The sequence below is a fragment of the Agrilus planipennis genome, unplaced genomic scaffold (assembly GCF_000699045.2).
Source record: "Agrilus planipennis isolate EAB-ADULT unplaced genomic scaffold, Apla_2.0 scaffold131, whole genome shotgun sequence".
In the NCBI taxonomy this organism is placed as follows: Eukaryota; Metazoa; Arthropoda; class Insecta; order Coleoptera; family Buprestidae; genus Agrilus; species Agrilus planipennis.
Genome location: NW_020439549.1, coordinates 292,277 through 304,912, shown reverse-complemented (window position 1 = coordinate 304,912; position 12,636 = coordinate 292,277). Strand labels below are relative to the sequence as shown.

Sequence of the window (12,636 nt, the reverse complement as noted above, 5' to 3'; positions counted from 1 at the left end):
AAAGAAAAATATGCAGTAGAAAGGTGATTTTTTTAGAAGACCAACTTCATTTGTTATTGAACTATTTTAAGTAATAATACATCCAGTATCAAATAGTATATAGGATAAATCACTAGAACAGAAACATACTTAATTTGAAAAAAAAAAAAAAACTACACACAAAAAAGCTTATGAAATAACCCAGTTGAAGTTTGAAGCATACATTTCCTACAATTTAGAATTGTTTAAGAAATTGATATTTTTTCCCATATAAAGGCAAGTTTCTTAAATAAAATTTAGTTTTAATAAACAGTTACCTACAACAGTAAGTAAATCACAGCCATTTTTTATAAATGATACATTGGATGTGTCAAATAAATGCAAATATGTTGTCCAACAATTTTTGTTTCCAAAATGAATTAGGTCTTCTTTAATTACATTAACAATGACTTAAACCCCCTTCTTTTACTTAATAAATAAAGAATAAAGATGAAATTGCCACTTAAACGTATTAACTTTATACAAAGCTAATAATCTGCAACACATAATTCAGTGAAAAGGTATTCAGGGTGTTTTGAAAATGTATTTTCAAAGTATATAATTAGATTACACGTTATTTTGTTTTTTAATTTTTAGATAAAAATTATAGGGTATAGGTATAACAAGTTTTAAAATTTTGCAGAAACTATATCAAATACTTATACATTTTTCCAACACCCTGCACTTTAAAAAAGCCGATTTCAGAAAGACAGGAATGTTGGAGAGATTCGTTTTACGAAAAATCGCCTTTTTTAGTCCATAAATCAAATACAACAAATTCAAAATAAAAATTAAGTAAGGTAGAGGGTTCGATATTCGAGCTTGATGGTCGTCGTTAGTCAGCACAATCGCAGCGAATGTTTGTACGCCTTATCTATATTCCCTAATAATGCTAACATGGCAACTAGAGAAATGAAAGAGAACTATTTCTGGACTACGACCATAACGCCTAAATATGGAGCCCTCTTTAGATACGCCGGCCGTGGAAGCCTTAGCCTTTTCAAAAATTAAGTACTTTTTAACATGGTTGTGCATGCAATTCCGCAACTATAATAAACGTATCAATAGAATAAAAGAAATTAAAATTAAAATGGGTTACTGCTGAAAATTATGACATCTAATCCATGACCTCTATATACTTTAATAAAAACAATGTATGTAGTTTTAATATTACATAGCTCGTATAATAATAAAAAAAGACTTTCTAAAAAACATCAACAGAAGTTTATGATAGCAGCAAAAGAAAAAGTTGAAGAAAATTGCACAAAAATCGAGAGCATCAGCAAACCATATAATTATAATAATAATAATAATAATTAAAACTTAATATTAGGTACGTATGCGTTAAAGTATATAACAAATAATAATTTTACAAATAATCAAATAATATGTACACACACTTATACATACATTTACATAATATGTAAGCTAAAAAGATAATATTCAAACCATCCAATCTTTGGTAATAATAATTACACAACAATAAGTAACGTATTGATAAAACTCACCACTATATAGAGGTATTTATAAATATGAAACATGAAATGTAAACATGAGATCATAATTCAAAAAGAAATATTCAAGATAAAAGTTAGTGGCGAATTCGATATGAAGAAAATGTAAACCAGAAGCTAATTTTGGAGGCGAAACTTATCAAATTACACTATCAATTCACAGTTAAAGCCATGGCGGTCTAGTCATGGAATCGAAAGGTTGTCTCATACCTAAAGCAGGATGATAGCCTGCTGGATATGCCCCATGAGCCCCTAGCAATCCCTGATGCAATACACCTGCCTGCAAATACTGTTGGTATAATGGAGAACTTGGATCCATTAATGTAGAAGCCTGATGAGGCGTCATAAATGGATAACTAGGTGGACGTGGTTGAGGTGCTCCAATAAACGGATAACTAGGTGTAGACGCTGCTGTAACTGGCTGCTGGTGGGCGGTTCGCGCCTGTTTTTCGACAGCTTCCGGCGTAGATCGATGGTGAGCTGCCGCAGCAGCGGCCATGTAATAGTTCGGTGTTGTTCGGTACTCTTCAAGAAAGTTCGAATAAGCGTCCTTTTCGCCATATAAGCCCGAACTTAACCCGAGACTAGAGGCCGCGGCAGCCGCCGGACCGAAATTAAAAGCACTGCCCGGCACAACACTGGACGCTTTTAACGAAATCGCACTTGGATCCACATTTTTTAGTCCCGTATACGATTGGAAGCCCTGGGTAGCATTAGTAGGCGTCGAAGCTTCTGTAATAGGAGGAGGAGCAGATGCAGCCGCTTTTGCTGACTTTTTACGTTTCGATTTTTTCTCTTGCACCTGAGGAGTAACAGGCTGCGGTTGTTGCTGCACCTGTTGTTGCGGTTGATTGGTGGAATTGTGCAATTCCATTGCCCTATTGAACATAGAGTTTTGCACGTCTTGTCCCGAATACTGGTTGACCGATTGACTGAACATTTGTTGTAGACTTGCAGACGTTGTTGTCATCGGTTTGGTGTAAACGTGAGACACTAAATTTTTGTCGGAGTAATAAGATGCAGTGGACTGTAGTCCTTGTAGCAACCGTTCTCCCGATTGGAATCGATCTACGATATGTGATAAGGTTGCCAAGTTTCTTTGAAAACTGAGTGACTGCTCCATTGCACTCAAAGACGTCGGTGTATTGAAAGTAGTTCGAGAAGTGTCCGGATTTTTATAAGGATTCGATAATTCTGTTGGTTTATAATTGCCTGTTGCACTATTTAAGCGATTTCCTAAACCTTCTGATCCTAGTCTAGGCTGTCCCATTATAGACTGCTGCAAATTACCAGGCATTCCATAAGAGTTCAATTGGTCAACATAATGTCCAGAAGGATCGGTTTTTACGCCTTGCATTGAAACAGTTTTTGATTCTGGTCGAGCATTAAGATCAAGTGGTCTGGCGGAAGGAATATTAAGTGGATAACTTGACCCAGGGCCATACAAGTTAGTAAGACTTCCGAAATTTACGTTACGTTTGGCTTCCGGGTCCAGTACCGTTTCTTTCAAGGCACTATTAGATTGTAAACTAGAAGACATAACATTTTTTGCTTGTATCATTTCATGATTCTGATGGAACTGATTCGCAGTTGTTGTTTTCATTTGAGATGAACTTTGAAGCGTGTTTTGGTTAGAATGTTGTAACTGATTAACTATTTCGTTATTAATTTGTTGATTGGCTATCACATTCGTATCGAAATTTCTGTTTGAAAAAATATTCTGCTGTTGCACTGGTAAACTCGTCTCTTGATGTTGAGGAACACTATTGATGTCATTGAAGGCTCGTTTTTTGACAGGAAATATGTTACTATGAGGTTGTTTATTTTGTTGAAAATCATCAAACTCTTGATGAACAGGGTATGGTGAAGTAGGAGGAACAAGAGGTGAATTTGGTTCTCGAAATCCTGTAGGAGTTGGTGGTTTAAAAGTGGGTGAGTCCGGAGTATTTATTCGCTGAAAGCCACTCGTAGAAGAGAAGCTTGCATTTTTGTTTGTGTTTTGATAATTTGTTGATCCGACCTGTTGATACCCAGGAGAATTTGACATCGTATAATTAGGCGAATTTGGTGCTGGATAATTAGGGGAATTTGCCGCTTGGTAATGTGGAGAAGCTATCGAGTTAGAAGCTTGGTAACCGGGAGAATTTGTTGCTTGATAACCAGGAGAATTAACAGGTTGGCAACTTGGTGAATTATTAGTTTGATAACCTGGAGAGTTCGCAGATTGAAAGTTGGATGAGTTAGCTGGAGAATGAGGAGAATTTACTGCGGGATAGTTAGGGGAATTTGCTGAATTAAAGCCAGGTGAATTCGGGGGAGGATAGTTTGGAGAATTGACAGGCGAATTAGATAACGGTGCATAATTTGGCGAATTGAGTGGAGAATTTGAGGAAGGTTGATAGTTTGGGGAGTTTAAAGGCGAATTTGCTCCCGAACTTAAATTTGGAGAATGGACTGAATTGCAACTGGGAGAATGCGGAGAATAATGGGGAGAATTTTTTTGAAGATTTGGAGGGTTTGACGAATAATTCGGCGAATTTGATGAAGGCTGATAATTAGGCGAGTTGAGAGGTTGATGATAACCAGCTGTCGTTTTTGCTTGGTACTGATCTGTTAAAGGTTTATTCGTATCGTAATAAGTTACATTATTACCATCAGAGTTATACGGGGGTGTTGGATTCGAATTAGAATAATTTGGTGGATAATACGGGGAATTATTATACGAATAATTAGGCGGCACATTTTGCATAGACGCTGGTGTATAAATATGCTCTGAAAAATAAGGCGATTGAGGATTTTCTGGGCTGCTTTTAGTTGATACAGTGTCTTGATAAAATCCTACTCTTATTTGCCCGTTTAATGTTGGATAAGCCGCTGATTTAGGAGAAACGTCAGGTCTAGGTGATGGCATTACAGGAGAAGCTCCAGAAGGCGACTTATGTAATGGCGAAGGATAAGGTGCCGGATAAGCGCCTATTCTTTCATCTATACCCACACGGGGAGAATCCATATCTTGGCTAAAAGACGATCTTTCAGACACGCTACTTCCAGTACTCGCTTTTCTTTGTCTTGGCATAGGCATTCCGTGTAAGGCCGGACCTTGAGCTTCGGAATTAGGCGAAGACTCCGGTGGTAAAACTTTTCTTTGTTCATCTTTGTGGGTCAGTTTAGGTTCTTCAGTTTTATCGTCTTTGCTGTCCAATTTTCCATCTAATTTTTTTTGAACTGGCTGGACTTTGGGAGCTCCAAATGCCTTGAACCAAGCACTGAGATTAGGTGTGGCTTTTCCAGGACTAACTTGTTTCTGTGGTAAAAGAGGGTCTGGCGCTTTTTCGGTATCTACTTTTTCTGTTTTTGCTTCTTTCTCTTTTATATCTTCCTGCTTATCATTCGATATTTGTAGTGATTCTTCACCTTTTTGTTCAGACGATTCCTCTTCCTTTTTTAGATCATCAACGAATTTATGTTTACCAAAACTGTCTAGTACAGAGCCTAAACTTAATTTGGGTGCGTTCTCATCAGTTTTAACAATGAGTGAATTTTTAAGGTCTTTGTTTTTCGATATTGGGCCTAGAGGAAACACTTCATCTGTTTTGTTAGTGTTTTGTACATTGGAAAGTAAATTACCTTTACTTTTCCCAGGTTGCAATCGATCTATTGTTCGCTGTATTTCCCGTTTTTTAAGAAATTTAGTCGGATCACGACTAAACGACCTTTTCTTAGAATCTTTATTGATACCGTCTTTTTTTTGTAGAGGCTTTTCGACTTTCTTTTGTGAATCCTGTTCGATTTTTAAACCTATGCTTTCGAATTCGTCGTTGGCTAAGTAATGTGTTGGCGAGTTACTTGCGGAACTAAATTCTGATAATCTAGGGGTATCGTCAAGCCACTTGTTAATATCTTTCAATGTTTGCTCGGTCGCAAGAGTAAGGGCTTCAATTGTAGCGTTTTTCGTAGTGTTTGAGTTTACACTTTTTGGAAAAGCCTTTTTATTCTTACTCTCTGACTGGAAACTATCAGCGGTACTATTGCCATCTTCCAAATCGAAGCTTCTTTTGGAAACCTTATTGGCTTTATCTTTCTTCTCTTTTCTTTTATTATCTGACAATTTTTTCTTTTTACTGTCCACATAATCAGTTGTTGGAGAAGAAGTACGATTTTCTTTAACTGAATTATTGAAAACCAAGTCTTCTAAGTAAGGATCTTTATACTTTTTCGATATTTCTGATTTTGCTTTAAGTTTTTCTATAGTCTCCCTTAGTTTGTTGTGTTTGTCCTTAGGTCGTTGAGGTGAAAGTGGCTTCTCAGGTTTTTTATCCCACGAATTAGGGTCACTACGAAATACTTCATCCCATTTATCTTTTTTGTTTTCCTTGTCTAAAAATACAAGCAAGTTAGGAATAAAAGTAAAAAAGAAGTAATTAGGTATAAAAATAATTACCTTTGCCACTGTTGCTCATTTCCTCATCACTAAATTTTTTGGGGCGTTTTGAATTATTTTTCAGCTCGAAATCGAACATGCGTTTAGGAGTCTGCGGAGACGGTGGCCATGAAGGAGGGGGCGGACTGCTGCTCCACCTTTGATTTTGAGGGCTTCTACTCATGCTTCTGTCGACCAAACTTCCACTTCTACTACGACTGAATGCAGATCCAGGCCTAGAATTTTTCTTAGTCGACTTCTTCGAGTTTTTGGAGTTCTTTTTTGTCTTTTTCTTATGCTTCTCATTAGTTTTATTGCCGCTTTTTAAATTTTTAGTCTTGGTCGAGACTAATTCTTTTACACGAGAAGGTTCTTTTGTATCATTTTTCGTTTTTACTTTAGGAGCATTTTCAACTATTTCTTTTTTCTTTTTAATTGATTCTACTGATGATGATCGGTCCCGTTTTTTATCTGTTTGGGCTACCAGAGTTGGTTTTCTTCTACTGCATGTCGACGAAGATGCTGTAATTTCCTTTTTAGGGGCGCTGTTTTTAGATTCAGATTCAGACGTTAAATATTCGATACGAATTTCTTCATCAGAGGATGATATTTGATCAAGGTACTTCTCGGTTCCCTTTTCAAATGCTTGTACCAAATTGCCTACCATTTCAGTATATTCTAAAACAAAAACGAAAAAATAACATACTTTATGAGAATGGCCAATTAATAATTGCTGCATTGAATGATCGTATTTTTTACTTTATTATCGTACCGTTATCGACTCCATTATATAGACGACAGTTATCCACTATAAGTTGGAAATCCGCTCGGAATCGTGAGAATGTTTTGTAATAACCAGAATCTAAGCGATCTTCCATTCGTTGAAGATCCATAGGTTTTCTGATAACTGAATAATAGTTTGGTGCATATTCTTCTTCTACTGGATCGACAAAAGGCCAGGCATCTTCGTGATTTTTTACATAATCCAAAATTTTATGCATACCTACTTGAAGATCCTCCTCTGTTTGTCGGAATCTGCAGAAAAAAAATATTGCAAAACATAATTATACGATAATTTGTCAACAATTCAGTGTTTTATTATTTAAATCTTACACTTGTGATGTCTTGAGTTTTTTTCGTTGAGGGTTAGAAACGGGTTGGATAACGATCTGACCTGTTGCTGCGGCAAGAGAATTATTGGTTTGTCGACCTACGGTGGTGGTGGGTCGCGGCGTACCAGTCGTCGCGGAACCCTTAACGCCGCCACCTGATGTCGCCTGTTTACCACGACTGCGATCACTATTTCGGTGAGAAGTATTATGAGTAGAGCGGGAAATACTGGAGCCATTATCTGAAACAATTTATTTTAAGAACCATAAATTATTAAATATGTATTTACAAACTACCTCTGCCGCTGCAAGAGCCGCCAGAGTTCTTCCTTTGCCTAGTCGAGCCCTTTTTACCACGCGTTTTATCACGAGCCATCTCATACCGGCCGCTGGTGTTGCTACTTTCGCTTTTCTCTGACTTACAGCTTTGTATTTCGGTTTCCTCGTCGCTATCTTTTCTTTTCCAAAGTTTTTCTTGTTCACTGTCTGAGATATGGCTTTCTGTTTCGTTAATATGACCCCTAGAAAAACGTATTTTATAAACCAAAGAAAAAAAAAAGTATGACAACACAAACCTTAACTTTGCTCTTCTTCTGTATGACTCTTTTCTCTTTTTAATAAGTTCTCTATTTTTTGATTCTTCCTCCAAGTCTTGTTGTTTTATAGATTTATTCTCTGGGTGATCTTCTAAATTATTTTTCTCTGCATGTGCTTCTAATTCCTTGGAAAAACAAAAGGATAAATTTAGAAAGAAGAGAAAACTTTTTACTTGTTTTCTATTAAATTAAACAAGTAATTAATAAGAATATTAAATATTGTACCTGTTTTTTCTTGGTCTCTATTCGATTAGAAGTTCTCTTAGGTTGACTTTCTAGTAATCTTTTTCTAGCAAGCCTTTCTTTCTCGTGAAATAACCGTGGCAATTCTGGGAGGAAGTTTTCAGTGAGTGTGTGATACAAATGCCTCTCGTTTTTTGATTGGGATTTTTTAAACTTTTTTGCCAATTGAAACCAATCCTCTTGTGTGAAACAAATTACTTGCCACACTGACTTACTGCCCTTTTTGTTTTTAGACTTAAAATCTTCTCTGTACAACCTAAATGTGAGAGACAATTTTAAATCTGATATTGTAACTTTGAAGATAATTTTTCTACCTTGTACCATAAAAATACCAATACGCAGAGTCATTATCATCATATCCCAGTGGTTCTACTCTTAAACTATCTGCTTCTAAATTCTTTAACTGTTCCAAAACATCATCAGCATCCAGGCGAAAATCACACAGAGCATATAAAATGTCAACTTTAGTTCTGAGGGGTAGCAATTGAAAATCTATATCAGTGTTGAATGGGTTGTACCTATCGTGTTCTTTGCACTTTTCACGAAAAAGACGTCTCAAAAACATCTGATAATTAAATGTTGAGATTTCATTATTTGGCAAACAACCAGTTAACAGACGGACAATTAACTCTTGCAACCATGAATTTTCCTCAGTACCATCTGTTAATAATGCTTCTTCAAGATCCTACAAAAAAACACATTCATAATAAAAATATTACTTTTTATTAAAAAGAGATAAATTATATGCACACAATTATTATATGTAGAGATGTAATAAGTAATTATCCACTACAGAACAACTCGACAGATTTAGAGCAAAAAGGCAAGGACTTACTTCAATGTCGAAGTCCAACAGGTTGAATGAAGAACGAAAAAGGGAACAGAAATGTGCAATACTTGGTACTTCCCACCATGACTGTATATCTAATAATATATAAATTCTTTTGTAAAACGTGACGATAATCAAGCAATATACTTCAAAATTAAAAACACACCTAGGATGCTGATGAAAGTTGGAAACATAACCTATACTATAATCAATACACGTAACCTCCTTAATTCACATCAGTGAATTTGTGAACACTGATCTTGATATCCAATATAACATTTTCAAGTTTCCATTAAGTACTTATTTATTTAAAAGCAACTCTTCTTGTAATTATTGTAACATTATTGTCAATTTACAAACAAGCTTTTGATAAAATTCCTAAATACACTACACAATGAACACAACTGTTGTGAAACAATAATTGTCCCCACACAAAATTTTAAAAGATACGATGATAACGCAAAATACTAGCCGTACATTTAAAATATTCTTCAGTAAAAACAACACAAAAATTTTTACATTTTATATATTACTAACTGTCTTTTGAAAACAGGAAATTGACGCCAGCAAATGACTTTTGGCTTGTTTGGCCATTTCCTTTCCTTTTGTACAGATGCGTCTCCTAAGAAGAAACAAGAATAACGAGAAAAATAATCTTTATATTTTATTTTTTAAATTTCTTTTTAAATTTTACACTAAACCTAAATGAGTTAGGTAAACATTGTTTTCAATTAATTTTAGTATATTGGTGAAAATGATATTTTCACAAAACAAAAGTAACTGATTAAAAAAAAAACATAAGGAAAACAGAAAAATATCATTTAATATCTAAATAATTTTTAAAAATTTATCTTATTTGCTGTTTGTGCCCTAAATAAATATTTTTCATTTTGGCCTGATGTATATACTATGCAACGCCACTGTCTATTTATCTCCACCCTTTTCCCAAAGTATGACCCACGACACACGACTGCGCATTAAAAAAGCGATTGGTAAATAATAAACCATAGATAATAGATAATAAACAAAACCAAGGACAAAAGTAATAACATAACCTCAGAGAGTAATTCAAAATATTAACATATTTAATAATATAGTGCAAATGTGACCAATTTTATTTAATTTGTGATTGAGTTTATATTTTAATGATGTCGAAAGATTTTCCTTTGGAAGCTGTAGGTGTTAATGGCCCAAATTATCTCAAACAAGCTCTTACCAGCTGTACTGACCCTTTGAAAGCTATTGAAGAATTTCAGGTAAATTTTTATGAACGATACATGTTACTGTTGAAAGATACCAATATTTATAGATAACCAATGGAATTTTATTACCTTCATTACGACCTATGCTTCCACTGCTGGATTTGCATGGAGTACGAAGACTAGATTTTCATACTTCTGTAGTAGAGGTATGATTTCAATTAAATGTTTAATTGTGAATCTTATTTCCTTTATCTAAATTAATAAAGTACCTATAAGTGGTTAATTTAGAACAATAGTAAAAACAAACATTATAGTAAATCTTAAAGTGTTAATTATTGTGGTATAGTAATATACAATGTTTATAGAAANACTGTAAAGGGCATAAGTTATTATTAATTTACAAGACAATTATTAGACAACTGTAAGTTTCAGCAAAATTTTTTATCCAGGAAAAACGGATTGATAATTAATAATTAAAAATGCTTGCTGATTTTTATTTTTATCTATTTTGTACAATTTTTAAAATAAATTGAAAGGAATAGCAGTGCACATAAATCAATATGGAGAGTGTCTTTATTTTTCTTGTCTATAAATCAAAATTGCTTCTCTAATAATTGGAAGTATTTGTTTTCTGGAAATTTTAATATTTTCCTGTTTCATGCACGTTACTTTGGGAGCATTTACAGAAACTTCCTTCAGATCCAGGCTATATCCACAATAATCAATTGCTCTATTCAGGCATTTTAAAATCAATTTGCCTAAAGCGTCGTCATTTGGGTAAACTGCTAAATCCCGTTTTACCTTATTTTCAGCATACTAAAATATAAATAATAAGTATACACATTTAGGCAGGCAGTACTTATTAACTTAAACATTAGATTGTAAAAAAAATAAATACGACTTTTTAGAAAAGGTAATTTCCACCATAAAACTTTTTTACAACTTATTAAAGCTATTCTTTGTTCTCTGTAATTTTTCTAAACTTTAAAATATGATAGCTGAGTTCAAATAAATAGGGTATCTTTTCAAAAAGCTAATTTCTAACATTAGTTAGAACTAATGAAGGTTTTTAATGAATACTTCTTTTTTTTTCTTATTCATTGACCGCAAACAGAAAGAGCTCCTAAGTAATGCAAAATATGTTTTCATTTGTGTAAAAAATTATTGTAAATGCTTATTTAACGTGAAAAAAGTTAATATTACCAAAAGTTTACCTGAAGTCCCACTAACATTACAATTTGGCCTTTTCTTTGCTCACAAAACCTTGGCAATTCAGAGATTGCATTATTCATTTTTAAATAATTCTGTACTAGCATTGGCAATCCTGGCACAAGTACACATTCCACAATTTTAAGATCCTTATAAAGTAGCTGCTTTGGTGTTAAGTGAGAGACATTGTTATGTGCATACCATAGTTCATCAAACAAAGCTTTTCTAGTTTTTTGAAATTTAAATTTCTCTTCTAAATAACTTGCTACCCACAAGTCCAATTCTTTTACTTTACCTGCCTCTACATTGTAGGCAATTGTGTCAAATGTTATAGTATCTGTAAATGACAAATTCAAGTTGGCTCTTCAGATTTTAAAATTAATATACAATTTACCATAAAGTAATGTAGCTAAATTAGCTACAAGTATACTTGGATCACTTCTTATTATTTCTTCAGCAACAAGAGTTGCACAAGAACCTACTTCTTTTAATACAAATCTAACTGTATCTAAATCCCAATTAGCTGCAGAATCTTTTGGTCTGTGGTCAAATATTTGTCTTACAGATTTTGCAAGAAACAAATCTTCAGGTTTCAAAACATGATGATCAACAAGTGATACACTTAAGGTCTTTTTTGTCTGAATTTCTTCTAAATCTATATTGTTTCTGAAAAGGCATTTATTAACTCATATATTCTAGTATATTTTTGTTTAAAGTAATGGTGGCATTACCTATATATTAAATTTTCTTTATCCAACTGAATTTTCTTTAATACAAAGCAATTTTCAGTCCTCCAGGACAGCTCTTCAGAGTTAATGTTTAATAAAGGTACTACTATAACTTTATTTGGATCATACACTTTTTTGTACAGATAATACGAAAGTGCTAATGTAGAAACCATGGAATCTAAATCACAAGATTCGTTTCCCATTACTACATGAATTTTCATGAAAGGTGGTGTATCTTCCTGAAAAATTAAGTTGAGAGTTTGTGTATATCTTACCATTGTGAAAACGTACCAATGTGTTTTTCGCATTTACTATATACTCTAAAAAAGGGTCCATTTCGTGAAATAATGTTTTAAAAGCATTTAATCTTATTTTTCAATTTCTACTTTACGAGAAATTTTGAGGTTATATTTTGAATTTGAATCAAACGAATTTTATTTCAAATGTCAAATGCAGATGTCACCCACTTGTACTTCAAAAATGGTTATTGTTCGTCTAAAATTTTGGTGATGGCGCTGTATGTATTTATTGGTCTATTATTAGTCTAATTTGAATTACACGCACAGGGTAATTACAAAAACGTAATAAATGTGTTTATTGTGGTACTTATTTTAAAGGAAATTAATTTACATTAATTCTTCACAATACTTTTAAGTTAATTCTTACATTTTTACTATAAGAAACAGCAAGTGAATTTAAAATTATTCAATATCACTCCATAAAACGATAGTAAAAAAAGGCTTATTAATAAAATAAAAAACAAAAGGA

The 12,636-nt window shown here is 33.6% G+C and overlaps 2 protein-coding genes across 4 annotated transcripts; both read right to left on the bottom strand.

The window, feature by feature from the left end:
- Positions 1 to 88: 88 nt before the first annotated feature.
- On the bottom strand, positions 89 to 9,319 carry LOC108738343. Its single transcript, XM_018471724.1, has 10 exons — positions 8,896 to 9,319; positions 8,736 to 8,824; positions 8,215 to 8,585; positions 7,883 to 8,156; positions 7,637 to 7,782; positions 7,359 to 7,582; positions 7,066 to 7,303; positions 6,725 to 6,987; positions 5,974 to 6,630; positions 89 to 5,909 (listed from the first exon to the last, which is right to left on the bottom strand). Exons 1-10 carry the CDS (start codon positions 8,921 to 8,923, stop codon positions 1,696 to 1,698), a joined length of 6,504 nt encoding a protein of 2,167 aa, XP_018327226.1. The 5' UTR covers positions 8,924 to 9,319; the 3' UTR covers positions 89 to 1,695.
- A 1,099-nt stretch (positions 9,320 to 10,418) lies between these two features.
- On the bottom strand, positions 10,419 to 12,314 carry LOC108738351 (exopolyphosphatase PRUNE1). 3 transcript variants are annotated; one of them, XM_018471745.2, is made up of 5 exons: positions 12,160 to 12,314; positions 11,872 to 12,107; positions 11,535 to 11,806; positions 11,146 to 11,477; positions 10,419 to 10,747 (listed from the first exon to the last, which is right to left on the bottom strand). In XM_018471745.2, exons 1-5 carry the CDS (start codon positions 12,202 to 12,204, stop codon positions 10,505 to 10,507), a joined length of 1,128 nt encoding a protein of 375 aa, XP_018327247.1. In that variant the 5' UTR covers positions 12,205 to 12,314; the 3' UTR covers positions 10,419 to 10,504. The 3 variants fall into 3 exon arrangements, with proteins under 3 accessions (XP_018327247.1, XP_018327248.1, XP_018327249.1); XM_018471746.2 differs by having other exon boundaries at positions 11,872 to 12,103; positions 12,160 to 12,254; XM_018471747.1 differs by having other exon boundaries at positions 10,638 to 10,747; positions 11,135 to 11,477.
- Between the last annotated feature and the right edge of the window lie 322 nt (positions 12,315 to 12,636).

Bases quoted from the DNA above. Each gene is read 5' to 3' on its own strand.
- LOC108738343 (XM_018471724.1), bottom strand. From the start codon at position 8,923: ATGTTTCCAACTTTCATCAGCATCCTAG. The intron at 7,783-7,882 runs GTACAATATTTA...TGTTTTTCCAAG, and splicing joins TAGAGACCAAGAAAAAACAG to GAATTAGAAGCACATGCAGA. The intron at 6,631-6,724 runs GTACGATAATAA...TTTTTGTTTTAG, and splicing joins ATATAATGGAGTCGATAACG to AATATACTGAAATGGTAGGC.
- LOC108738351 (XM_018471745.2), bottom strand. From the start codon at position 12,204: ATGGACCCTTTTTTAGAGTATATAGTAAATGCGAAAAACACATTG. The intron at 12,108-12,159 runs GTACGTTTTCAC...TTAATTTTTCAG, and splicing joins TAAATGCGAAAAACACATTG to GAAGATACACCACCTTTCAT. The intron at 11,807-11,871 runs GTAATGCCACCA...ATGCCTTTTCAG, and splicing joins AAAGAAAATTTAATATATAG to AAACAATATAGATTTAGAAG.